The sequence below is a fragment of the Grampus griseus genome (genome assembly GCF_964374135.1).
Source record: "Grampus griseus genome assembly, chromosome: 14".
Lineage (NCBI taxonomy): Eukaryota > Metazoa > Chordata > Mammalia > Artiodactyla > Delphinidae > Grampus > Grampus griseus.
In genome coordinates, this window is record NC_139008.1 from 84,015,118 (window position 1) to 84,042,530 (window position 27,413).

At 44.7% G+C, this 27,413-nt stretch overlaps 1 protein-coding gene across 1 annotated transcript in view; it reads left to right on the top strand.

Moving 5' to 3' along the window:
- RAB22A (RAB22A, member RAS oncogene family) overlaps positions 1–25,702 on the top strand; it is a 52,467-nt gene extending 26,765 nt beyond the window's left edge. The window contains exons 3-7 of the mRNA XM_082670907.1: positions 4,334–4,415; positions 13,003–13,074; positions 13,166–13,272; positions 13,908–14,017; positions 18,655–25,702. Of these exons, the coding sequence (XP_082527033.1) occupies positions 4,334–4,415; positions 13,003–13,074; positions 13,166–13,272; positions 13,908–14,017; positions 18,655–18,752 (469 nt within the window). The 3' untranslated portion in view covers positions 18,753–25,702. The remainder of the gene's footprint in view (positions 1–4,333; positions 4,416–13,002; positions 13,075–13,165; positions 13,273–13,907; positions 14,018–18,654) is intronic.
- Positions 25,703–27,413: the final 1,711 nt, after the last annotated feature.

A 27,413-nucleotide genomic window follows, 5' to 3' on the forward strand; every position in this document is an offset into this window, starting at 1 on the left:
TAGGGATCTTAGATTTAAAAGGTAATAAGATCTGCGTAGGCAGAGTGAGGAGAGATGGTTTAGCAGTGAAGAATAAGGTTATCAGACAAGTAAATGGCAGGCTGGAAAACAAGAACATATCGTTTGGATGCAGGAAGCCATCGCCTGCTTTTCAAAAAGCAAGCTACTGAAGCTATCATACCGTCCGCATCGTTTAACTTGAACGTTAAAGGAGTGATCCTGGAGTTGGAGTCATGATGGGAGGGAGAAATTGTAGTGGTCCCGCTCGAAGAGTAGGGTCCAATTTATGAATTTATTTCAGGGGTTGAGGTTCAAATGCAGATTAAATGTAAAATGAAGAACCAGACAGTTCTCTCAGAGTGGATGGAAGTAACAAAGGACAAAGAAGAGTTGCAGACCAATGTCTGTTCCGTGGAAGGCAGACACCATGTTCTGATTGAGAACTTGGAATTGGAGACTGTTGTGAGAGTGGAGTGGAAATAAGCCCCGTCTTCACCGCATCATGTGTGAGATGGGAATGAAGTGTCTAGATTGTGGAGCTGAGCTGAAGGCGGTCAGATTTAGAAAAGCGCTGTCCCCCACGGATGAAATCCTAAAGCTGTGGGACAGGATTCACTCTGGTGAGCCGTGCGGGAGGCCTCCTGCCCAGGGCCGGCCAGCACGCAGGGACCACCCGGGAGAGACAGTGGGCATCACCCCCTGCCGTGTTTGGCCCGAGTCAGGGTGTTGTCACTGTGTAGGGGAGGAAATGTCCTTACAGGTGTGAGAGGCCAAGATATCAGGTTCTCAAAGATCAACAGAGATACCTGTTGCAGTAAAGAGGCGTCACGGGGCTCGGGGAGGAGAGGACAGGGAGGCGTGGTGGTCACGCCACAGCCACCTGAGCTGAGACCCGGCGGTTGGGGAGGCACTCCTGCTTCAGCTGTGAGTGCCACAGCCTCTTCCTTAGCATGGCTCTGGAAGTCTGGGCAACGGAGGGACACGGGAGTTGGTCACTGCTCAAGACACCTGGCTGTCTCCCAGTGCCTGTTGGCTGGCCTGGAGGTGAGAGCTGGCGGCCAAGCAGCAGCAGGTCGTGAGGACTTCCCTGGGCGTGGTCAGCCCTGCTGGTGGCACCCACCCCCACCCCCAGAGGCCACCCCCCTGGCTCAAGAGCCCCCAAGGCTCCTCTGATCTCAGCTCTCTGTGCTCCAGAAGCACTTCTCACTTTATGCTTTAGGGAGTGCTTGGCCGAGACTCCCTGGAGCTGTGGGCGTCATGGAAGGCGAAGTGGCTTATGGCACATGGTAAACGCTTTGTCAGAATTCCAGGATAGCAAGGAGGGAGATGAGGAAGATACGCCTATTACAGGGAAAGACGTACAACAAGGTCCCTACCTTCGTGGCGCTTACATTTCTCATGGGTGAGTTAGGCATTGAACAGGTAAATTTAAAAATAGATAAATAAATAAGCCAGGCAGATATCATACAGACCTTGTAGCAGATGCCCTGAAGACAAATGGGATGATGTGTGTGTTGCAGGGTGAAGTTGGGGTGCAAAGCTGCCTGGCTTGGGTGGACCACACAGATTTTTGTGATTGTTGGCAGCTGAGCTAAGACCTAAAACCTGAGGAGCATTTGGCCAGGGAGGAAAGCATTCAAGGAAAAGGAACAGTCATCATGAAGGTAGAAACAGAGCAATTGGGAGGATTTGAGTCTGGGAGGAGGAGACCAGTTTGATGACTGCAGTGGCCCAGGCAGGGTGTGCTGGGATCATGATGAGAGCAGTGATGATGGGTGAATCAAAGACAAGACATCTCTGACTCAGCAGAGGCAGAAAAGTGGAAATCATAGCTGGTGTGAATGGAAGTGTGCTTATTCTCAAGTTGGGATGGTTGATGGGGGAACATGTGGGGAAACTTTGGGCTTATAACCTCTGTCTTCTCTGAGAAGGCCGAAACAAGCTGTTGCCCAGGAAAGAGGGGTCTCGGGCAGTGGTTGGGAGCTGGAAAAAAGTCGTAGGAGTGTGGGATCGTTGCTATGTGGAATGAGAGGCCTGGGCGGGTTCAGCTGAAGTAGGACAGTCTTCACACCGGTCCTCACAGCTCTGTGACTTTCTTCCAGCAAGGCAGCCACCCCACCTCTCTGCAGAGGAATCAGGGAGAGAGGCTTTTCCAGGTAGTTGAGACAGAAGGACAGGCAAGATTCCTAAAGAACTGGCACAGTATGGCGAGTGATGCTGGCGATAAAAGGACAAGAGGCCAACAGATGTGTAGATCCAAGGAGACCTAAGGAGAGAGCTTTGGACACGACAGGACCTCAGTGCAGATGGGAAGGAGTTGTCTTGAGAGCGACCATGGGGGAGAGGTGGAAGGATGGCCGTGGGTCGCAGACAGGAAGTTAGGGTTAATCCTTTTAGATCCCTGCATTACATTGCAGCTGCCATTTTGTCTTTTCTCCTCCTGTCTGAGTAATGAATCTGTGCTTTCATTACAAGGGAAACGGTTGGCAGGTTGGTTGGATTTCAGTGAATTCAGATCTAATAATGAAACATTTCCTTTTAATTGTTGTATATATCTTTCTCAGCTTTTTCTCTACTTAAAGCATATTTCTCTCTTGTTCTTCTCTTGTTCTTCTCTTGTTGGATGTGTTGGATGCAGTGGCTCTGTTAACAGGTGTCTGTTGTCACTCTTACAGCTAACACCACAGCCATAATTGATGGAGAGTTGAGTTGCATGCTCTTAGGACTAATTGCAGAGTCTAAACTAAAACATTTCCTGCAGCTGCCTTTAAATAACAATAATAACAATAGTAATAATATTTTGTATAGGGATAATACTTTACAATTTGCAAAGCGCTTTCACATACATCATATCATTTAATCTTCACAATAAATAAGGCTTTTTGAATGCTTAGATCTTTCCTAAAGTGAGAAATCATGGTGCGTATCTTGATTTAATCATGCTGAGTTGCCAGAAGTTCTTGACATGATAAGCATTTATTGAGCACCTTCTGTGCCTAAAGCACTTTACTAAGGACAGCACGGGGTAAACGTCCCTTAAGGAGATACCAAGTAGCCGCGGCCCAATAAATGTGATCTTGCTTCCCGGCTCACTCCCCCTTCCTCATCACAGTCACTGCTTTGGTGGCTGCTTGCTAAACCATAAATTTATATAAATATTACTAGGAATTCATTGTATCAGAGTTTAAGTTTTTAAACCTAGGATTCTGATACTTATCTAAGCTCAGTAATACTTCAGAAAGTCATTCTATCGATTTCAGCTTGAACTTTCTTGAAAATTATGTATCTGTAACTTGAATCTCAAGGATATTTCAGATCCAGCACATTTGAAAATGTCTAGCCATCGAGTTGGTTGTCTGATTAGGATGATTAGGCTATGACTCCAAGAGTACAACTTGACCCTCGGCCCCAGAAGGCTTATTCAGTGGGAAGGAAGACATAATCATCTCTGGGTTCTTGAGCCAGACTCGGATGCACTGAGGAGACTGGGAGAGAAAGGGCTTCCCAGGAGGGAGCTTCCTGGGTGAGATGGGGAGGAGAGGGTAGCATTGGAGCCGAGCACAGGCCCAGGGCAGGACTTCTGAACCTTTAGCCAGGAGCCCCTAGAGGGTCCAGGCGTGTGTTCTGGGCCACCACAGCCCCTCACAGATTCTCCAGAAAGCATGAGACACCCCCAGCCCCTGCCTTCACGGGCCTCTGGGCAGAGTGGCACCTCACAGAGAGCACATCAGCATTCCTTTCCCCATGGAGGGCTGGGGCGGCCCCTGAGGCCTGATGTGGCCCATCAGGACCACCCAGGGACTGCTTTGTTGCTGAAACACAGAGGTACCAGCTGTCTTCCTGCTTCTTGTTTGGCATCTTAGTTTTATTAACTCTAGTGTTACACTAGCTCTGTATGTGGTCATGTGGTTTAGGCATGGGTGAGGACAGACCTAAATGGCCTAATGCTTATAAGCACACTGATTTCCTGGACACAGTTTTTTTTACAAAAGTTTTCCCATGGTGCCATCTTTTTAAAGAACAGCTTCTGTATATTACAAGGGAGGCTAATATCTGGATTATCAAATTATCTCTTGGTTCTTTTGATATGGAGCTCAGGCAGCCACAAGCCAAAGAACCCTTCCTTTGTGTTGGGCAGATATGCCTGACACTTTATTTTGACACAGAATATGCAGCCGGCATCTGAGCAGCTCGTAAATACTCCAGAGAGGACCCCGATTAGCATGTAGCGTGGAGCGGGAGTTTGAACGTGAAGTCGAGGTGGTGGTTCCCGCTGGGGCTGGCGACGCGCGCTAAATAATTGTGTTCTGATCATTTAGGTCTCTCTTTACAGGGCATCTTTTATGACCAAGACCGTCCAGTACCAGAATGAGCTGCATAAATTCCTAATCTGGGACACGGCTGGACAAGAACGAGTAAGTCATCTTTAATTCGCTCTGTGTTTTTCTGAGGCCCAAATTAAAGCTCCAACAGAACCGCCGGTTCCTGTCATTTCACGTCGCTCACCTCGCTTCTCTGCGCTGGAGACACGTCTTTCCATTTGCGGGGGCCAGCCTTTTTCTTTTCAATTAGAACCACAGAGTCCACCAATGGGGAAAGTGATATGGGCACTGAGGACATTTTTATACTTTTTAGTGTCTTCAATTAAACGCTGAGTAACAGGTCTGATAAAACCCTGCTCAGAGTATTGTGTGTAATTTGGGCTCCATCCTCTAGCAAAGATATAAAAGAATTAATGGTAGAAAGGGAGAGTTAAGCACATCTCATTTATAGTCGCCTTTTAAAAGCTAAGGAGGGAACTTTACAGCATATAAAGTTTGAGATTTAAGTGAAATGGATGAGCTAACACAGTGCTGTGCGATAGGTGCTTAATAAACGCCTGATGATGAAGTTGTCCAGGGTGGTCGTCTGCCTCAGGAAGGGCCTGGACCAGAGCTGGGGCCGGGAGCGCGGCATCACCGTGCAGAATGGCATTTGGCAAAGCCCGCCCAAATCGGACGGGGTGGGAAGGCGGGGAGGGGACCAGACGCTGCTGCCACCTCATTTTCCCTCTGGGCCCGGAGTTTCATTTCCCTGTTGAGGTGTGTCTGGCAGCTACCCCATTATTCAGCTGCTGTTTACTTTTGTTTTCAAACAGTATTATCAAAACAAGAACATGTGATGGATACACGGTGCTACCTTAAGCTCTTATAGAAGAAGTAATCAGGAGACATAGTCTGTCCTCACAGTCTTATCTGAGACGTCATAGATACCGCAAATGGTATAAAACCTGACAAGAATCATCACAGACACGTGGAGGAAAACCCAACAAACCATTACTGTTGTCCTAGACGTAGACAGCGTACATTTTGTACAGATTTAATGTCTGAAGTTTGCTCTGTTTGGTTTCTTCTGTTTTTTTAATGCTGGATATCACACCTTGTGTCCATTTCCTCATCTTAGATGCATCTGCTAAGTCTCCGGTCCCCGCTGCTCCTATGTTGTTTGGGCTGTGCGTCTCCAGTGGGGATAGGCTTTTGCTAACCGTCACTCTGCTGTCCTTCAGAAGGGCTGCTTGCCACACAGTGTTCCTGAATATATCCATTGCCACAGCCCTGGCATCTAGCCTATTAGCCACGAACTCGTGGCTCTTCGTACAAGTAATATATGTGCCCTTTCACTGAATCCCAAGTTTCGGTTACCCCCTCCCATATATTTGATGACACAGCGAAACCCTCATTATAAAGCACATGCTATGATATAGATTCCATTATGCTTTGAATCAGAGCCCGTCCTGGTAGACATGGTGATATGTAACATCTTTCCAGAACATAAAAAAAGAACAACACAAGGGTTTATGCCTCTCTCTTACTGCTACCATAAAAGCAGGATTCTGTGAAGTTTTGTAATTAGCTGGTCTGCATGCCTCTCGTTTCCCCATTTCTAATTGATTCTGCACCAAGAGTAGTTGCCCTGAGATGCAAATCTGCCTCACCCCTACCTGGAGCTAGATCACTGAACCATCCAGGGGCTCGCGCAGGGAATGTAGATGAGCCCAGTGGGCCCGGAAGGCCCGCCCATCAGAGCCCCGCGCCGAGGAGACCCTCAGGAGAGGGGTGCCTGCAGTGAGCCCTCGCGCCAGCTGGTTGTTGCCGGATCACAGGGTTTAAGAAGAGCGAAGCATCTGACAGCTAATCACAGACTGTTTGAAATGCTGTGAGGATCCTCCAGGGCGCATGTGTGAGCTTGTCCTTCCCGCTTGTCCTGGGCACGGCCTTTAGGGCCCGGACCGTGCCAACCTCGGCCTGACTCTCCACCTTCACCTCCTTCCACCAGTTCATCCTCCAAGACCAAACTGCATAGGCTTCTGCAGTGCGCCAGGCCAGTCCACACCCTCATACCCATGGCTTGCCGTTCCCTCTGCTCAGAATACCCTCCCTCCCACCGTTAGCCTAGAGAGCGCCATGCTCAGCCTTCAGAGCTCGCGTCTCATGTCGCCCAGGGAGCTTTCCTCACCACCCGTGCAGTCCTCAGGTGGCCACGTGCCCGCTGTGCTCAGGCGTGAACGCGGAGGCTCTCCTTGACCCCCTCCCCGTCAGCCTGCCACGTCGGCGAGACCGCATGTCCCGACAGCTCCGGCTTCTCAATGCACCTCAGATCCGCTCGGTTCTCCCTGTCTCCACTGCCAGCTCTCTGCTCTCCACCACCTTTAACTCTCACCTGAGAATTCCTTTCACCTTTGAACTGGTCTTCCTGCCTACCCCCTTCCCAGCCCCACTTAGTACCTCATCCTCCCACTTACTGCCCTTCAGTGACTGCCCACTGCCCCTCTCCTGGGAGCCACGCCCTGCCCACTGGCCTGCACAACCCTGCATGGCCTGTTCCACCTGTTCTCCAGGGCCCTCCCGGTCCGTCCACGCTCTCACCCGCTGAGCTCCAGCCCACTGCCTCCGCTCAGTTCCTCAGACTCTCCAGAACCAGGCCTTCACACACGCTGTTTCTCGTACTGGAACTCTCTCTTCCCTCTACTCGGAGCCTGGCCAGCTGGCTCCTTACCAGCCTTTTCGTCTCAAGTTCAGTGTCACACCGTCACAGTTTTCCCTAACCCCTCTGCACCTAAGCATGACCCCAGCTCATTCTCCATCACTGTCCTTTATTCATTTCCCTCAGGACCCTCATTCCAAGTTGTAATTAGATATCTGTCTACACACTCTTCCTGACAGGCTGTCCCCACAGACTGTAAACTGTGAGAGCTGGGACCACGGGGTTGTATTCCCAGGGCCCAGCACAGAGCCTGACCTGGGGTTGACGCTCAGATATTGGGACCAGTTAGCAGCTGAACTCTTTAGTGTATCTCTTCGGATCCTGAACAGTCTTTGCGATTGCCCACATCCGTGGGATTGTCCCCCGGTTCCTTACTTGTTTATCTTCTGTTAGACTGTGAGCTCCTTGGGGGCAGGGACCGTCCTCATGTCTGTGCGCTCAGCCCCTGGCACACAGTATTGATGCCAGTGGATTTAGATCAGTTGATTGTCAGCCCTACTTTGGCACAGGTAAGGAGGAACAGATCCTCTGCCTAGTTTCACCATGTGAGTATTGCATGCCTCAAATTATACACTTCCGATATTTGCATATTTATTATTCAGCTCTCTGTAGTAATGACATTTATTATGGAACCAAAAGTCATCGTAAAATGGCACCCCTTTATGATGAACTGACCATTCAAACATCCTCCCCACTTAACCCTCGCGTTTTCACAGATGGGTCATCTTTCTGATGGTCCAGTGACAGCTGGTTGCAAAGTAATTTCATTAAGTCAATGAAAGTGATTTTGGAGCACTTCGCAGATGTCATGCAAAGCCATGGACGGTGAGGGGTTTGTTACATTAAGTGAGGAGAGCACTGCTGATCAGAATGATGACATAAGTGCTTCAGAAGGTAATGATTTGTGTATCAGAAGGTTGAGAGGCCTGGGGAAAACTGTTGGAGTCCTCAAATATCTTGTAAAAATTCCTTTTTTATGATAGGACTAGGAAGGGCAAACATGAAATGAAAGATAGATATCATATTGTGCCAGCATATGGTTTTATCAAAAGAATCACAGTCAAGTTACGATCAACTCTGACTCAGTGTTCATTCAGGAAACTAGCTCCTGGTTGCAATAATAAACCTAAGTTTTTTCTAATATCAGATAAAATGAAACTCGTTTTCATAATTTTTTTTCTCAAGATAGAGCCTTTGTCAAACCTTTTCATTCCTATTTGCTATCCTAAATGAATTCGTTTTAAGTGATCTTTTCCCACCAATCACCCTTCACTAACAGGGACTCCTGCAGAAGCATGGAGACAGACCCAGCCCCTGCTCAGACATGCACCTCAAGTCCATATCGGAAATGCACCGTAACTGTAGCAGCAGCATTTCAATTACTTGCCATCTGTCTGTGATCATGTAAAAGAAAGCTTCTAACCAAAGTCTAATAGACACTGCATCCAGTCCTTGAAGGTTTATGTCCCTGAATCTTACTGTGGTTTCTCCTAATGGCTGTTTCTAGAGGGCAGAGCACCAGGAAGACAGGGACTCATCCACTGTCACAGGAGCCACATAAGAGTTGTTCTCGTGTCTGAAATCAGGAAAACGTGTAGTGGCGTAATACCTAGAGCCAGGGTCCACACTGTGGCCCACAGGCCAAATGCAGCTCGCTTCCCGCTTTATCAGAGCACAGCCGTGCTTATGTGTTTACGTATTGTCTATGGCTACTTCCACGCTTCCGTAATGGAGCTGAGGAGTTGCGACAGAGATCATATGACCCACAAGGCCCAAATGTTTACTGCCTAGCCCCTTCCAGAAAAAGTTTGCCAACCCCTGATCTAGAGCCAGATTGGGAGCAGAGCTGTGCGGACGTCCCTTTAGTCTCTTTTTAAGCTGCCGCCTTCTTTCTTTACACCAAAAGGACATGGAAAGAGTTTCAGTGTCAGTGATGGTAGAGTGGCTTGTAACAGACTAACCCTCCCACAGAGAACTATTATGTATAAACTCTGGACAGAACATTAAACAACTCTCTGAAGGTACTGCCAAGCAACCAGATGCAGTCTGGGGACTGAAAAGGGAACGACATTGAGTGAGACTCACATTTTCATGGCTTTTCCCCAGAGGGCGCTCCCCAGACCATGCAGCACAGGGTAGCTAGGACTCCCGCAGAAAGGCTGTCTTTTTAGCTTGCAGTATTTGAGGACAGAGTTTAAGGTTGCTAGAGCAGCTGGGAAAGAAGGAGGCAAATCCCAGAAAAGATGGATCCAACAAGGAGGGAAGCCCCCAAAATCTGCTTGTAAATTCCCTTCAAGGCTTTGCTTAACCCCCAGATTGTGACTGCACAGGGGCGACACTAAGAGACCCAACAGAAGCCAACAGCTGGAGGAGTGACAAGACAGAGCAGAGATTCAGCTGCTGCTCATCACAGGAAAGTCCAGTCCTGCCCTGTTCGAGGGAATTGATAAACACGTTGGGCTTCCCTTGAAACTTCTGAAGGGCCATGTCTTAAGAGTAGAGACCCAAGTAGACCCACCCTAACCATGTGTAAAACCAATCTCAGGGTGATTAGCCAGTGTTTTAACACTCTTCAGAGAAGATAATGGAAACCAGATGGTTTGGAAATGTTCAGAGATTTAAAGGAAAAGTAGTCTTTTTTTTTTTTTTTTTTTTTAGGAAAAGTAGTCATAATCTACTTAACTACAGATGGGGAATCTTACACAGAATGGCAACTAATAATCAGACGGAAATGCTAAAACTGAAAACTGTAGTATTTAAGATGAAAAGTCCACTGGGTAAGTGACAAAACAAAAGAACAAAGAGTGGAAGAATAGGAACATAGTCTTAGTACCATAGGGACAAATTCAAACAATCTAACATATGTGTAACTTGAGACCCAGAAGTTGTAAAAAGAGGGGAAGGAGACAGAAAGAAAAGATATTTTGAGAAATAATGGCTGAAAATTTCCCAAATTTTGTGGAATATATCAACTCACAAATCCAAAAGTTTAGCAGACTCATAGGTACAAAGAAAACCACATCTAGTTCCATCATAATCAAACTGCTGAAAACCAAAGTTAAAGAGACAGATCTTGAAAGCAGCCAGAGATAATAGTATAGACACATTATGTGCGGGACACAACAGTATGAATGAGGGCCAGCTTCCCACGGAGTCAGTGGAGGCCAGGAGACAGTGGAGCAGTGTATCTTTAAAGTGCCAAAATTATCTTTAAAATATGAAGTCAAAGTCATGACACTGTTAGAAGAAGAAAAACAGAGAGGATTTAGCAGCAGCGGTCCCAGAACGGTTCTCGGGCTAGAGGAAATGACACTAAATGGTAACTCAGATCCATAGGAAGAAATAATAACCACTAGAAACAGTAAATATAAAAATCTGTCTTTTTTCTTATTTAAGAGACGACTGGCTATTTAATGCAAAAATTATAATATTGGATTGTGTGGGTCATCACATAGCTTTAAAATATTTGACAGTAGCACAAAGGACAGTGGGATAAAACAAATCTTGCAAGGTTCTGATCTTTTACGTGAGGTGGTGCTTTTTTTTTTTTTTTTTTTTGCGGTACGCGGGCCTCTCACCACTGTGGCCTCTCCCGTTGCGGAGCACAGGCTCCGGACGCGCAGGCTCAGCGACCATGGCTCACGAGCCCAGCCGCTCCGCGGCATGTGGGATCTTCCCGGACCGGGGCACGAACCTGCGTCCCCTGCATCGGCAGGCGGACTCTCAACCACTGCGCCACCAGGGAAGCCCGAGGTGGTGCATTTTAAACTCTACGTCAACTGTGAGGAATGTATATTGTAGTTACAAGAGCAGCCACTTAAAAAGTAATACAGGAAGGTATAACTGAAAAGTCAATGGACAAATTAATAAGTTAAAATTGAATACTAAAAAATAGTTAATGCAAAAGAAGGGAAGAAAGGAAGAACAGGGTTTTCTTTTTTTTAATGGAACAAATATAAAGCAAACAGCAAATGGTAGACCTAATATTAGTAAAAACCAAATATATCGGTAAGTACATTAAATGTAAAGGAACTAAACATTCCACTTAAAAGGCAGAGGTTGTCAGATTGGATCAAAAGTCAGGATCTAACAATGTGCTGGTTATAAAAGGATTCCCTTAAATGTAAACCCAGAGATTGCTTGAAAATAAGAGAATGGAAGAGGATATTCTATGCGGATCTTAAGCAAGAGAAAACCATTGTGGTTATATCAATATCAATAAAATAGACTTGGATATTCAAGGATAAAGAAGGGGCGTGAAAAGAAGAGCATTAGGGAACTTTCCATGTTGATACAAACGTTTTATATCTCAGTGGGATGGTGTTTACGTGGTTGTACACATACACATTTGTTGTTTTACCAAAACTTAAGACCTTTTATCAAACTTAAGATCTTTGCACTTCTCTAAATGAATTTTACCTTACAAATTTAAATGCAAAAAACAAACAAAGAAAACAAAGCCAAAAAACCAACAATCTTGTAAAGCATGTTGCCAGAATAACGCATCAAAAATGAAAGCTAATATCATTGCCTTTGCTCCTGTGACTCTCACCGCATGAAAGACAGTCCAGAATCTTTTCTACCTAATAATCTGGTTTCCTTAAAGTTGCTTACAGGTTTTATTATTAGTGGTTTTTTTTCTTCTCTAAAACTTAACACATTATATTGGAAGTTATCCGGCTTTGACCCCAGCAGCAGGGATCTTTCGCACTGAGACTAGTAAAACTTCACATGGATGGTCATCTGGGTTTGGCATTTAGTTTGACCTCCTCCTGCACCTAAACAGTTCTTATTCCCTTATTCCCCACTTCTTTCTGCCTTACTACAGTGTGCCAGGCACCTGGCCCAGAGATAAAATGGGGTACTAAACAGACATGCTCTCTTCCTCATGGAGTCTACAGTCATAATTTTACTTTCATTTATAAAACTCAAATTAGCATGAAAGTTTAAAAGCCAAAGTTTAAGTCATTGGTTAAGAAGTTGTGGAGTCTGTAATTCTGTATATGGAATGTATTCAGATGCTCACTTCTGATGACAGTTCCTACCTGTGTTTTGTGGGGAAGCCACAGAACAGAGACCCAGAGGGGAGTCCAGTGGTATCTCTCACATCATATGTAGGGATCAGGTTTCAAAGTCAGGGTGTAAGACAAAGGTCAAGCGTAGATAAGAGTCTTGTCTTTCAACACTGGCATCACATTCACTGAGCAAGGTTCTCACACAGATGCCCAGGAACCAGGGTTGACTGGAGAGAGAGCTTCCCATTTTCCATCTCACACTCCATCACGAGAAATGGCCCACTAAATCAGCCTCGCTGTTTAAATTGTTATTATTCTCCCTTTCCTTCTCTTCCCTCCCTATTGTATTGGGGCAGGGAGGTGATTGGTGGGAAGGGGCCCTGCACACAGAGTTAAATTCATGTAAATGAAATGAGATATGTACCTGCATTTGGGAACTGCCACATGTGTGGAAGTTACCAAAAAAGCGAGTTTCAGGCTCCTGCAAGTGGTGAATGTAAATGTGTGCTCATCTCCGTGGCACAATCAGCATTTAGATTACAGCGTTGTCTTTGCAACACCCAGATGCAGCCACTTCTCTGGAGAACTATTTACAGCATTGTTTTTATCTCTTTGATAGTTTGGGAAGCCAACGTTTAAAGGACTATTGAACAAATGAATTTGGGAATTATAACATTGAGTTCAATTAAAAAGCCTTTTTAGCTGAAACAATTGTTTATAGCACCATATTTAATTCCTATAAAAATGTATTCTAAACTACCTTCTGAGAGGCATTTCAGTGTTACATTAAAAGGTTTTGCCTTTGGTAATTACTGGTTCATTTGCTTTAAAACATCATGTCATCTTCTTTGGATTAAGAGAAGGATTACCTTTTGTGCAGGGATAATGGGGTTAAAAGTCTAGTAAAAAACATATTTAACCAGTTTTCCCAATTTTGTTTTTTATTTTTCCCTCTTCTCTGCAGTTTCGTGCCTTAGCGCCAATGTACTATCGCGGCTCGGCTGCAGCTATAATTGTTTATGATATCACAAAAGAAGTAAGACTTACATACCGTTTTCTTTAGACTATTTTGAAAACTCTGTTTTGGTTGCTTATGTCTCCAGTTGCTTTCCTCCTCTGTGTTACAGGAGACATTTTCAACATTAAAGAATTGGGTAAAAGAGCTTCGACAGCACGGCCCACCCAATATTGTAGTTGCCATTGCAGGAAATAAGTGTGATCTTATCGACGTAAGGTAAGTTATTAGAACAGGAGATTACAGTGCTGATTATGTGTTCCTTTTCTTACAGAGCAATAGCCAATGTAAGAATCTTGCTTTTATTTTATCTCTGACATTGAAAAATTCCTTTTTGTTGTTTGGTTGGAGTCCTGAAGTTTCAAACTAAAATTTAAGAGTTCAGACATTTGGAGCTAATTAGAGTATATATCGAGACAGGTGTGTAATATATTTAAACGTCATTTGCGTCATACTTGACATTATCTGGGATTAGTGTAGCCCTCAGCTCTCATAACATAGGATACCTGAATGGGGAAGGATATTTTAAGGAAAGCACGTTTATTGGAAATTTCTCTGGACCACTTCCACGATTCCCCAAGCAAGGGCTCTACTTTGAGGGGAAAAGAAACCCCAGTGATTCTCTGGCCATTCCATTGGATGCATTGCTAGTAGTCCCGCGTTCTGTTCTGTTCTGTTCTGTTTTCTTTAACCGTAGAAGTGGTGTAATTGGGAGGACCACGGTGCCAGGGCTCATTCACCAGCCATTCCTGACATCCTTTATCATCGTAAATCTGGTTAATTACTGGGTAGGTGGGGATCACATTAAGCTCTTGATGGGCAGAATTTCTGATTTGCAATTCGTTGCCTTCCAGAGAGGTCATGGAGAGAGATGCTAAGGACTACGCTGACTCCATCCATGCAATTTTTGTAGAGACCAGCGCAAAAAACGCGATAAACATAAACGAACTCTTTATAGAAATTAGTGAGTATCTCTGTGCCTTATGGGTTTCCTCTGTGCAGAGCAACTTAAAACAGAATTATCTTGCCAAGTAGAATTTTCTCCTTACGTAGAGTGGTCTAGTCTCTGATACTGTTCTCAGTGGAATGAGATTTGAGAATTTAAGAGTGACGGTGGGTTTTCATATCATGCTGTAAGTGCTGGAGAGCTGCTGCCTGATGACTGTAGCCCTTCTAGAAAGAATGTTGCTACTGAATAAAGAATGTGCAGGGCCTAGAGGTCCTAGAAGCTGTCATCTCTCCCTCTTTCTCTCTTTAAATGTGTTTCAGTTAGTTGTCCAGAGTCATTGAAAATGAACAAAATAAATAAAGGGAAATGAAATGCGTGTGTAATTCCACTATAAGAAAGCCCTCAAAAATTAATACTAGGCACTCGCTAGTGAAACGTAAGACCACTTTTTCCCACCCCTCCTCTTTCCCTTCCCAGTAGTGTTAATAGGATGACACTAGATAGGAGAGAGGCTGCTGCGTACCTTTGGGATCCTCTACAGATTGTATCTGTTTATTCATTTCATTCAAATTCATCAGTATATTCATTGAGAACTGTTCCAGGCTCGGGGGAGGCAGCAGCGAACAAGATGGGGTCTGCTGTCCTGGGGTGCACGTTCCACTGTGGGAGAGACAGTGAACACACAAATAAGTGAGGTCCTTTCAGATGATGAGCAGTGATAGGAAGAAAATAACATAGGATGAAGTGAAAGAGTTTTCTGCAAGTGGTCGGGGAAGGCTTCTCTGAGGAGGTGATACTGAAGCTGAGACCTGACAGAGCAGGCGTGCAGAGCCCTGGGGTTCATGTTAACTGAACGGGTCAGACTTCCCTTTGGAGGACAGGAGAAAGCCAGCAAAGCACAGTGAACTTATTCATTAAGATCCATCCTCTGGGGGAGGTCTGAGAGAAGTGGAAGGGCCCTTGGCCAACATGTAGAGGAGGAGCCACCGGGGCCAGGCAGGGACGGCCCAACAGAGGAGCAGGCTGAGACCTGGGGGGCTGCAGAAAGCCCTGGTGACCCTGACAGCTTGCAAGGGCAGGCCCAGCTCCAGCAGGTGAACCGCACTGGGATTTAGGCCCTTGGCTGCTCAATTGTTGGGGTTATTTTCGGTGTTATTATTTTTTGATGTTTTTAGTTTGTTCCGAGAACCAGAGATCTGAATTTTATGTAACATGTCACACTCTTTAAATCTGGCCACTTATTCAAATATTTTCAGAACCCTGTGCAGGCCTGCCAGGCCCATCTGCTCCCTGGGACGGCTGGTAGAGGCTGGTGTGCAAGCTCTAGTCCAGCCCTTTCCTTCCAGCGTTGAAGAGTCACGATATTTATCGTTTTCCTAGATTGTAAACAGCAGTTACCCAGATGCATTCTTGAAAGGCAGCGTGAAGCCAGTCGGGAATTTTTCACAGTTCAAGCTAAAATATCTAAGTGTGTGGTGTCATGAGTGCTAAAATTATCACTATTTCTTTATAAAGTGTTCTTTACTCCAGCAGTATTAAAAAACAGGAAGGTGGTGAACTATACCAATAATGAAAATTCCTGTATAAAAACTAGCCTGTACATACTCATTTTAACTGTGAAAAATAAAAAATATATGTTCAAAAAGATTAGAAAAATTTAAGGAGATGTAAATTGAGTTTATTATTTACTGGGCTGTTGTAAAATTGCATTAGCACAGTGCCTGGTTTGCTAGCTTTTTATTAAAGTCTAATATACATGCTGAGAAGTGCTCATATCAGAAGTATAAAGCTCCAGGCATGTTCACGGACTGTGTAGACTCCTGTAATCGGCACTCACTCCAAGACCCAGCAGCGTCCCAGCAGCCTTCCTCCCCCACTCCCCACCCAGGGAGGCACCATCCTGACCACTGACTCTTCTTGTTTTGCCTGTTTTTATATTTTATGCTTTTTCAGACATGCTGGGTTTACTCTCTTGTGTCTGGCGTCTTTAGCTCTACGTCACGTTTGGTAGATTCGTGCGCGATTCACCCTCATCGACATGGAGTGTGTGTGCTAGGGTGGGCGCGGCGAGGAATACCCACAGTGTGGATAGGCGTTTGGGTAGTTATGTCCAGTGTCGAGCTATGACAAGTAGAACCTCTGTGAACATTCTGCTTCACGTCCAACATGTACACGACAGGTACACATTTTTCTTGGGTCTGTTTATACCCAGGAGAAGGATGGCTGAGTCTTCAGGTATGCGTGCGTTGAGCACAAGTTTACTGTCAAACAGTCTTCAGGGTGGTTATATTGGCACGGACACCAGTGGGGTCTGCGAACCCCAGTCACTCCGACGCGGAGGGGCAGGGTAGTGACCTGCACCTATGGCAGTGAATGAAGTCGAGCACCTTTCCGATGTCTGTTTACATTTTTATGATATCTAGATATCCTCTTTTGTGTAGTTTTGCCTATTTTCCTGTTGGGTTTATCTGCCTTTATCTTAGTGTTTATAGTTTATTTTGACTATGAGTCCGTTGTTGATTATGTCTATTAGAGAGATGCACTGTGTGCCTTGGCTTTCATTTTTTTAAGTTAATTAATTAATTTGTTTGTTTATTTATTCATTTATTTATGGCTGTGTTGGGTCTTTATTGCTGCGCACAGGCTTTCTCTAGTTGCAGCGAACGGGGGCTACTATTCGTTGCGGTGTGCGGGCTTCTCATTGCAGTGGCTTCTCTTGTTGCGGAGCACGGGCTCTAGGCACGCGGGCTCAGTAGTTGTGGCTCGTGGGCTCTAGAGCGCAGGCTCAGTAGTTGTGGCACATGGGCTTTGTTGCTCCGCGGCATGTGGGATCTTCCCAGACCAGGGCTCGAACCCGTGTCCCCTGCATTGGCAGGCGGATTCTTAACCACTGCGCCACCAGGGAAGTCCATTGACTTTCATTTTTGAATCAACTCCTTTAGTAAATTGGAGCTTTTAATCTTAATGTCATCCAATTTATCCTTATTTTCCCTTATGGTTAGCATTTTGGGGCTCCTGTTTAAGAAATCCTTGCCTATTCTCAGGTCACGAAGGTGTTCTCTGCATTCTTCTAAAAATATTTCAGAGATGGCTCTGTAATACCAGCTGTGTTTTCAGTATCCATTTATTGAGAAATAAGGAATGACAAGAAGAGTCAGTGAAGCTTTTAAATAAATTTGCATTGTATTCACAGCAGTGCATATAGGCGTTTGAAAGTGCTTGTAGGACATACTGGAGGATGCTTCCTAGCCATGCGGGCACCATGCTGTGTTCTGCCCTCTCCCTCCCCAGCCCCTGATTTGCAGGCTGCTGGATGTGCCAGAGGCTCCGGGTTGGGCACCCGCGGACCTGAGAGTCGGCAGATTCCCGCTCAGCCTCATTAATGCCAAAGATGCAGGTGTCAGTTCGTTCCATGTTCTCAAAATACCTCAGTGCCAGGTGCTATGCTAAATAGATACTGGAAACGTAAAGCTGGAGATCTCTTCCCTTGAAGAGCTTTGGGCCTCGTTAGAGGGAGATAGTGGAGATGGTTGCGTAAACAAATGTCTAGTAACGTGCTTCTGGCTCCTGACGATTTTAGCATCTGAGATGTTGGACAGAGTTAGGAAGTGGGAGGGTTTCAGGAAAGCCTTTGTACAGGAAGCAGCCCTTGAGTTGTCAGGGAGGCAGGTGGATGGGTGATTTAAGGCTTCTCTCGAAATTGACGTTATGATTCACAGAGCAGTAGGGTGAAAGCTGTTCATTCTCATGCATTGCTGGCAGGAGGATACAGTGGCGCAGCCTCTTCAGAGCAATTTGGCAGCATCTGTCAGAGTTGAAATTGCACGTCCTTCTTGCATTTGTGCTAGACAGACACTGCGAATACAGTGTCGGTGTCAGATAAATACCCAGGAGTAGAATCGCATGACCCGGCTCTTCCACGCCTGTTCATTTATCCCACGCATGCACTCATGGGTTTACAAACACAGTCTTTGCATTGTTTTTAAAAACATCAAAATATTGGAAACAGACTTAAAGATCTATCAATAGGGGATAAAGAACGGTACATCCATACAATGCGGTATCACAGAGCTATTTAAAAGAACGCGCTGGTGGAGCAATCCCCAGGTTATATTACGTGAAACAGTATTTGCTCCTGCCCTGGTTTTAAGAGCGTGTGTGTACTACTGTGCATGTCTGCACACACCTGTCTCTGGAAGGTGGCCTCTGCCACGAGACGGAGGGACAGGCACATTCTGATGCAATTTTTTTAACATGTAATATTTTAGTTAAAAAGAATTTGTACCAAATGCCATGTGATACGCTTCTTTGGACCCTGGAACAGAAACAGGACATTAGTGGGAAAACTGATGGCATCTGACCAAAGTCTGGGGTTGTGATGTTCCAGTGTCGAGTTCTTCAATTTGCCAGATCCCGTGGTAATACTATAAGATACCAAAATCAGGGGAAGCTGGGTGAGGGGGATACAGCAGTGCTGTGTTACCTTTGCAGCTTTTCCGTAAATCTAAAAGTCTTCCAAACTTAGAAGTTTTTTCAACTTTTTAAATTTTAATGAAACCTGTCAAATTGCATCTGCAAAATGGTTGTGTCTGAGAATGAACAGATTGAGAATGTGAAAGCTCATTCCCTTCCCTCCTGTCCTCTTGGTTCAGGTCGAAGAATTCCATCCACTGACTCCAACCCGCCTTCCGGTGGAAAGGGCTTCAAACTCCGAAGACAGCCTTCGGAGCCGAAACGGAGCTGCTGCTGACTGAGCCTCGGCCTCCAGGCTCAACGGTGAAGTAGGTGGTCCTGAAAGTTAGCGGGAGGGCTGGAGCCCTGTCGCCAGGGGTCGCCTCGCCGGTCTTGTATCTTCTTCGGGCAACAAGGATTCACAGGAATTGACCGGTTCTGTTTCCTCTTCGGAGACTGCAGCAATAATATTTCAGTCTGTGGACTTCTCTTCTGTAAAGAATCTCTGGTGTACAAAGGGACTACATCATAGGCTTTTGACCTTGCTGAGAAGGAGTGTATAATTGTATAGATGGTAGGATTAAATTGTTGAGTAGTTTTGTAATCAAGAGTTTATGTAACATTTGTAAAGGGAAAATTAGCACTTTTGTGGTTCTTAAGGGAAGAAAAAGACCTTGTGGAGATGATCATTTCCTTGGTTTCCCATTGGTACCCATGATACCATTTCCTTGGTGGCATTTAGAATGTGGTCGGTTGTCATGAATGGAGGGATGGCAGTTCTTATTATTTGAAGCTAAAATGGGTTATTTATAAGGGCTGACGGAGATGGTTTCACCCCTGCCGTCTCTAAAGCACTTTGCATTGGGTACATCAGCCCAGGACATGCACAGTAAACTCACAGCAGCAGGTGCATGCCTCACCCTGGGTTTGCATGTGTCACCAGCCACATTATTGGCACCTTTGTAAGGAAGCTGTCGCGATCAAGGTGGTGGTGGTAGAGAAGCTGCCTGGAATAAATTGAATTGCAGATGATTAAACTGACTAGCAGTGGTTTACAAAGAGAAGAAGAGAGAAAGTAAAGAAAGTGGTGTAAATGCTGTCAATTTTTTATTTAACCGAGATATTTTGGTGGGGGAGACAATGATCTGTTGCTTAGCATATGTAAAGTTGTAGTCTATATTTACGAGACCATTGCTTACAGATTATAAATTATGTAAATACATTAACAAATTCTGTGTTTCATTCAACACTCCATTTACTCTCGCACTGTGCCCGCCCATTTCGCAGCCTGTGCACAGGAGGCTCCTTGAAGCACGTTGACATGGTGCAAAAGCTTAGAGCGCGTGGCTTGTGATCCGTCAGGATTTCTCTGCCTTCCCTCCCGCCACCCCTGCCCCTCCAGTCCCATCTGGAAATCATTGTGAAGAAGTATGCCACTTTGACAAGCCTGACTAGCCCTTCCTAGCTTCGGGGCAAAAGGTTAAGGTCCCGAGCTCTCCACATTTACCTACCTGGTCTTGGGGGTAAGTTTCTTTTAGCTTTTACAGCGACCTCGGGCCAGCTGTTTTGAGAGAGCTTTCCTTGTTAACAATTGAGCCTGTCTTTCCGTTTCCCTTGTTTTCCCCTGCCTCTGTTAGTGGTTAAAGCTCTTTTCCCTCAGGGAGCCTACTGAGGTTTTTAATGTAATCTAGAAATAAAGCACTAAAGTGAAGTTGGTGAAAATGTGTTCCTGGTCTAATTTGGCACCCTTCCAACCTGAGTATTGTAAGAGAAGGAAATGTACAAGATTAAATAGGAAATGAAACAGTTTGAATTTCAAACTAAATTGTGCTTTCAGAGCTATCCTTAAACTGAACAGTTGAAACTTTTAAAACTAATGGTTATTTCTTTGTGCCCCCCACTTGATGCGGTTAGATTGTAATGGGAAAATTATAACTCAGATTAAGTAAAAAACGATTCCCTTTCCCCTGGTGTATGTCTTAAGCATTTGCAATTGCTTATTCTCTTATCGAAATCATATAGAAGGAACGTTGGTAGTGAAAATTCTAATGTTTTGTTTAAAATACGTGTGGACTCTGTGCCCCTGCGGCATCTAGCTTCCTTCCCAGCGTGAAATTAGCAAGCTTTCAGAGAGAATGCCTGATTCCAAAGGCTGGGCTCTTCACACCTGAAGGTGGTTTGGCTTTGTTTCATATACTTCGAAATGGATCCGGCCATCAGGCCACTGCCCTGGTTTGTCCCTAACATTCCCACTGCTGGGCCTCTATCTCCATGACAACAACATAAAACAAAGGTTGCTGGATTCACGGAGAGGCGACGCGTGTGTGGCCCTTTCCCTCTTTTTTCACCAAAAGATCACACAAATCTGTGACCTTCACATGTTTTCAACCAAAGCTGTCAGTCAGCGTGGATGATTTCATGATGTCTGGGTGCACAGGGAAAGGCAAAGTGCCTCGGTGCCTCTCTTATTGGTAAGCCCTCCGCATGCCTCTCATCCTATTGTGACATTTACTGCACGGAGCCCAGAACGGGTCCCTCCTTCAGCCCTCCGCAGCCGCCTTCTCATCCTGATTTCTCGTTCTCCGTCCCATGTGTTCCTCATGGTTTCAGGGCCTCTCTTGCTCTCATTTTCCTCGGTGTGTCTCAGAAATCGCCGTGGCTGCTTCTCACGTGGTGTCTTTTTAATGCTTAACAATAACAGCTACACATTGCTTTCTCAGAATCCATGACTCGTACTCGATGAGGACAGGGGAGAGTGTTTTCAGTCATCTTGTTTGCTTCTCAAATGCAGAGATGGGTATTAAAGTCAGAAACAGTGTTTTATTTTGATCCCACTTTGGATTATTCACCTAAAGAGTGATCTAGTACACGTTTTATATATTCTTTATTCTTATTTCTTATTATGAGAAAATTCTAGATTGTATAAGAATTGAGACATAGCCCACCTATAAAACTCTTCTTTTGGTTCTCTTATGACGCAGGGCCATCTTTAAAAACTTTGGGGACTGAAAAGAGAAAAAGCATTAATTAGCTGCAAGTGTATATTGATTCTTCTCAGAGAAATGGAAATCAGCTCTTCGCAGGTGTCCAATCTTAGTAACCATTGGTCTTAAGAACTCTCCTTTCACACAAGTGTTTTTCTGATTCTGTGATAACTCATTAACTGTCATTTGGTGATTAAAAGAACATAAAGTATGGGTATGATTAAGTGTCCTTCATTTTAAACTCTCTTTAAGAAGTGATTAGGGAGAAGTGCCTATCACAGGCCCTTCTGGTTCCAAATGAAACCTCCATCACCTGCTTTTCAACCACAGGCCACGTTCTACACATAGCAAAAGAAAGGTTTGATTCCTTTAGAATAACACACTTCCTGGTCGCCTGTGTGTGATTTTGTTTGAGGTGCCTGCCTCCCGTTGTACACAGGCTTCCTGGATTCCTCCCCACGTCTGAAAGGATTGACCCTCCTCTGTTGGAGGCCCGACCTCCTCTAAGTGGGCTGGTGTCCTTCTTGAGGTTGTCGGGTTTTATTATTTCTAAATATATAAAAAGGGAAAGAAAACCACATTTAATTTCAGAACTTCTCTTTACGTTTTGTGTTTATTTCTTTTCTGTTCTCAAGAAGGAAAATAGGTCTAGGAGACCTTCTAAATTAAACTCTGGGAGATAGAATAATGAAAATATCTTCAGACGACTATTCCATGGCTTTCCTGGAGGCGTCAAACCAGCGTATCTGTACTGTTATGGCGTTGTGTTAAAATGGGCAGATTTAATTCAATCTACACTGCGCTAATTGGCATGTCAGCCTCAGAGCTTGAAAAGGCATTTGTTCACTGTTACATGCATCTTTTTACAGGCTGAGAGTAAGTTGCAAAACAGGTGGTATAAATTCTTACAAGCATTTTTTCACTTGTTTTTTTCAGAACACGCTGAGAAAGTGATTCATGGCCCCTTAGTGTATAAGAAAATACACGCACAGTGTGTTATGTGTATGACAGACGAGCCCCCTACACATTCGGATGTCTTTGCAAGAACCTGTATAAGTAATGAGAAAATCCTTTCCTTCTGGGGAAAAGTTATTAGAATCCCCTTAACTCTGATCTGTACTAGGTACCTGCTGTAGAACATCTGGGGGAGAAATGACAGCCCACAGACTCAGGCTGGCTCTTCCCTCCCAACTCATTAGGCTGCAAGTGTTCCTCCTGCCTCTGTAATGAAAGTTGAACAACGACGATAAGCTAGAGAGTGGAAACCTGTAAAAATTCTTCATTATTTAAATTTGTTTTAAAGGGACTATAGCAGCATGACTTGTTTGACTACAAGAGATCGTCTACCTCTTAACAGTTAATATTTTTTAAAAGAAGAAGCTAAATGTACCTTCAAGGGTCAGGCTGTGACTATATATATACCTGCCCTCAGTTAGCTTGGTCCATCAAAAATTTTTAAATGATTCAAGGTAATGTTTAGGAGATGTGTTTTAACACCTGTGGTACTATGATTCAAACAAACAAACAAACAAAAAAACAGTCCAAGCAACAAATTTATCCAGGAGATAAACATGATACCGTATAGTTTTAGCAAAGGGAGGCGGAGGTGAATTTAGCCTTGGACTGAAAGAAGTGACCTCTGCCCATTTCTCTTGCTTGTCTTGACTTCCAGTAATAGAAATCCAGGCAATGTGGTTATCCGGTTTTCATGAAATATTAATGGAATTCTGGGGCATTTGTCCTGTTTTATGTGCAAATGAAAGTCTAAAAAAAAATTAGGAGGGTATTACATTTTTCAGGAGCCCCCACTTTTTCAGTCTAAGAGAATGATAAGTGAGCAACCTGTTACTGATGAAGTTTCATTAGGCATAATGAAGAAAGAGAATAAATAGAACCGAGAATCTCCATCTTTCTCAGTGTGTCCTTCAGGATTCTCCTAGCATGTAAGGAAAATGATTTACTTCCCAAATCGAGAAGGACTTCCAGGGGCATAGATCAACTCTGATTTTTGGTCTGTACCATCAGAAATAACTAATATCTGTGTTCTTTCCTCTTAGAGTATAATCAGTTCCAGATAGGCTAGAACTGTTCGTAGCTTTCAAACAAAAGATTCAGAAGTTTAATAAAAAGAAAAATCTGAAATCTTCCATCTTTTCCTTTCATTATCTTGAACATTTTAGATAGATAGTAAGATTAGGATGTGTCATCAGTAGATACTAGAATTAAAACCATGGAGTCTTAAAAAATTAAACAGAAATTTTAAAAAACTCATGGCCAGTTCATTTTCAGATCGGTGTGCATGGTCCTGGCGTCCGGTGCCTCATCAAAATGCTTCATAATTGAAACAAACTTCTGGGTAGCTTTCCACGAACAGGAATTCAAGTGCCAGGAAGTCAGCCAGTTAATGGGAAATCCTCAGATAGGAATGATTTTTTGGACGAGCCTTCTCTAATTGGCAGTTTTAAACTGTAGACCTTAATCATCCCCTTTGCAATCCTGCAAAAGGAACAGAATGCTCCGGTTTCGATGCACCTTCTCGATTCAGGAACTTTTTCGTGTTTCCAGAAGCAAATTGTTAAAGCGGTGCTTCAGAGGAGATCATCTTTAAAACAGCATTTCACACACAGGGCTGACAATCTTTACTCAGAATTGCACTTATCCAAGAAACTCCCCGTCTTATGTCACGGAGAAAAGCCGAGCACCCCTTCTTCGCCTGGGCAAACCCAGCACCCAGTGAGCACCAGCTAGAGTGGGACAGGCCCGGGGGCGAGGTGGAGCACGCCCCCTCCCACTTCAGGAATCGTCAGCACCCAGCAGCGTGTGACATCAATTGGAGCTTAACCCTTAATTCATCGTTATTAATTTTTTCATGAAATTTATACTTGAATCATCAGTTTCACCCACTGGAAAATGTTGAAAGTGGGGCTTGAACTTGTGTACCTCCGCTGACTCTGCCTCTGTGGTTATTACCTAGTTTAGGAAACTTTCTTAATGGGGGTCATGCACGTGCTGTCCAAGCGACTGGTCGATTCAGCGTGGGGACAATTAGCAGCAGCTGGCTAGTCAGAGCGACTGACGGGTGGCTGTTCTTCAAACCATTTGTTGTACTGTGTAGACGGAGCTTTATTGCCCTGGAAAAGATTTTTTTTACTCTCATCCAGCCTCTCAGTCTTTCCATCATCTCCCTTTATGAGTCACTCACATGATTGTCGATCATGCCTCTGACCGTCTTAAGAACGGACGTCTTGCCTTCTCTGCGATCGAAGCCGACTTCTTGGCCTTATTTCTCTTCTCATTTTGCTGCGGGCTCTCCCTTAAAGACGCAGGGCGCCAGCCGCCTCCTCAGCGCGTGTGACATGGCTTCCCATGCAGCCTTACCTGGTCGCAGCGGTAAAGTTTGCCCACCACATCCAACAGGGGAAGCAGTAGGCAACCTGTACTGTCAGATCACACAAAGGCTAATTTTAGGGGAAGAAGTCCAATATTTCCAGCGAGGAAAAGGGCAGTACTAGCTTACAGTGGCAACATGGCTGCGGAACAAAATGTTTCTTACCGCGGGCAATGAGGCAGTTTAAGTGTCAGCACCTCGCTTAGTTTGTAATAGAACATTTGTTAAAGTATGTAAAACCCCAAGTCTAAAGTCTTGGAGAGAAACGGCTGTGGAGATGAGCCTAGACATTTAAAAAAAAAAAAAAAAAAGCTAAGCCGTTGTACCAGCAATTCTTATTTCTCCTAAGAATCTCATGCCTTTTCAAGACCTGATGCAAGGAGTAAGATATTTGTGCCTTTCTATAATAGCGTCTATTATGAAAAAAATCAAGTTGCTTACAGTTTAGGCCGCCTTGTTGCACTACAAACAGCCCAAATTTGTAGCCGTGGCTTCTCTGCATGACGCATCGCTTGATTACCTGTGATGAAATATTGTAATGATGGTTTGCCAAGCTTATATGGATGTTTGAAGACTTTATTTTTGCAGTCTTAACCTTGGGCTGGACCTAAGTCTATATATAAACTGTATGATGTCTGTACTGTTTGTAGATGCTGACGAAAGAAAACTTGATCTTTGATTTTTGTTGTAAGATTTTTCTTTTTACATTTAGGCTGGTAGTAGATAGTTGCAGTGGTGGTTGATTTGGCATACTTTTAAACTATATTGTTTTAGCTTGAATATTCTATACTAAACTTTTATAGAGTATAACATGCTAAGTCACTACAAAATTTGTTGTAAGGAGAGTGTAAACATTTTGTTAATAAAAATGCTATGTTTCCAGATATACGTATTTGCCTTTCAAGTGGTTTTTCTTTGTGATAATCTTTTTTTTTTTTTTTTTTTTTTGCGGTACCCGGGCCTCTCACTGTTGTGGCCTCTCCCCTTGCGGAGCACAGGCTCCGGACGCGCGGGCTCAGTGGCCATGGCTCACGGGCCCAGCCGCTCTGCGGCATGTGGGATCCTCCCGGACCGGGGCACGAACCCGTGTCCCCTGCATCGGCAGGTGGACTCTCAACCACTGCGCCACCAGGGAAGCCCTGTGATAGTCTTCATCACACGTTTGTCTTAACCAAATCTCCCGGAGTCATTTTAAAATGATTTTTGAAAACTGGAATGCCAGAACTTTGATAGCTGTAGTGTATGGTGAGCAGCGCGGTATTTGTATCCATCAGTCCAGCTCCCAGCATCTCTCTCTTAGACAGCTCCTTCCTGTCCGTGTCCTTGCAGAGCTCAGATGGGGAACGATGATGGAGGCAGGCCTGCAAAGCCTCCAGCGAGCGTTTGGAGGGAATGCTGCTTCCCAACCTCGTGAGCAAAAAGTTTCACACCATCTTCTGTTATCTGCTGGATTTCGTCAGCGATGCCAGCATTTCCGTTGAGTGTGGACTTCAGCCCTGGACACCCTCAGTCCGTGCATTGCCCACAGAAGCACAGCTTCACACACTCGTTTTCTCTTTGATATCCCTCTACGAGAGAAGCACAGTTGTCTATATGCCATGGTTGTGTTGACAGGACAGATGTGTTCTAACGAGGGAACCAGAGAGAGCAGCAAAGCCAGGAGATGGACAGACTTGGGTTTGAGCTTCAGCTTAGCGCCTTTCTAGGCCGGGTGGCCTTAGACAGAGTTGTTAACCTCTCTGAGTTTCAGGGCCTTCATCTGTAAAATGGGAAGATAATAGAGCACCAACCACATGTGGCTGTTCAGGGGAGATACCTACATACCTGGCATTCAGCACAACATTGACAAAGAGTAAGTGCTCGCATATAGTTTGTTTTTAAAGCATCTCCCTGATCATCTTTATCTGTTTCAGTTAAAATAACTATTTGTCATTAGTTTGGTTTTTTGTTTGTTGCTGCCTTTTTTTTTTTGAAACGTAACATACAGGAAGTTCCATAAATCTCGTATACACCTCAATACATTTTCACAAAGGAGACATACCCACGTAACTACCCCTCAGCTCAAACAGCAGGACATCATCACATCCCGGAAGCTCCACCTTGCGCCTCTCTGGAGGAGATTAATTTTGAACTTTACCATACATACCATTTGGAACCGTAGTGTATGTACTCCTGGGTCTGGCTTCTTTCATTCAACATGGGCTGTAGTATTCACATTCATTCTCACTGCTCTATCGTATTCGACTGTGTGAATAAACTACTGTTTATCCATTCTGCATTGATAAGCGTTGGGTTGTCTCCAGATTTTTGCCATTACGAATGTACCACAACAAACATTCTTACACGTGTCTTCGGTGCCCGTATACAGATTTCTGCTGGACATATACCAGGGAGTGGAGTTACTGAGTCATGGAAGAGAGCTATATTTGTAGATTGGTTTATTCATTTTTGCTTCAGTAGATGCAGTTTTCCTAACGTGGCATATCACTAGAACTCCCACCCACAGCGTATAAGAATTGCAGTTGCGCAGCATCCTTGCCAGCACGTGATATATTCTCCATTTTAGCTGTTCTTGCAGGGTGTAGTG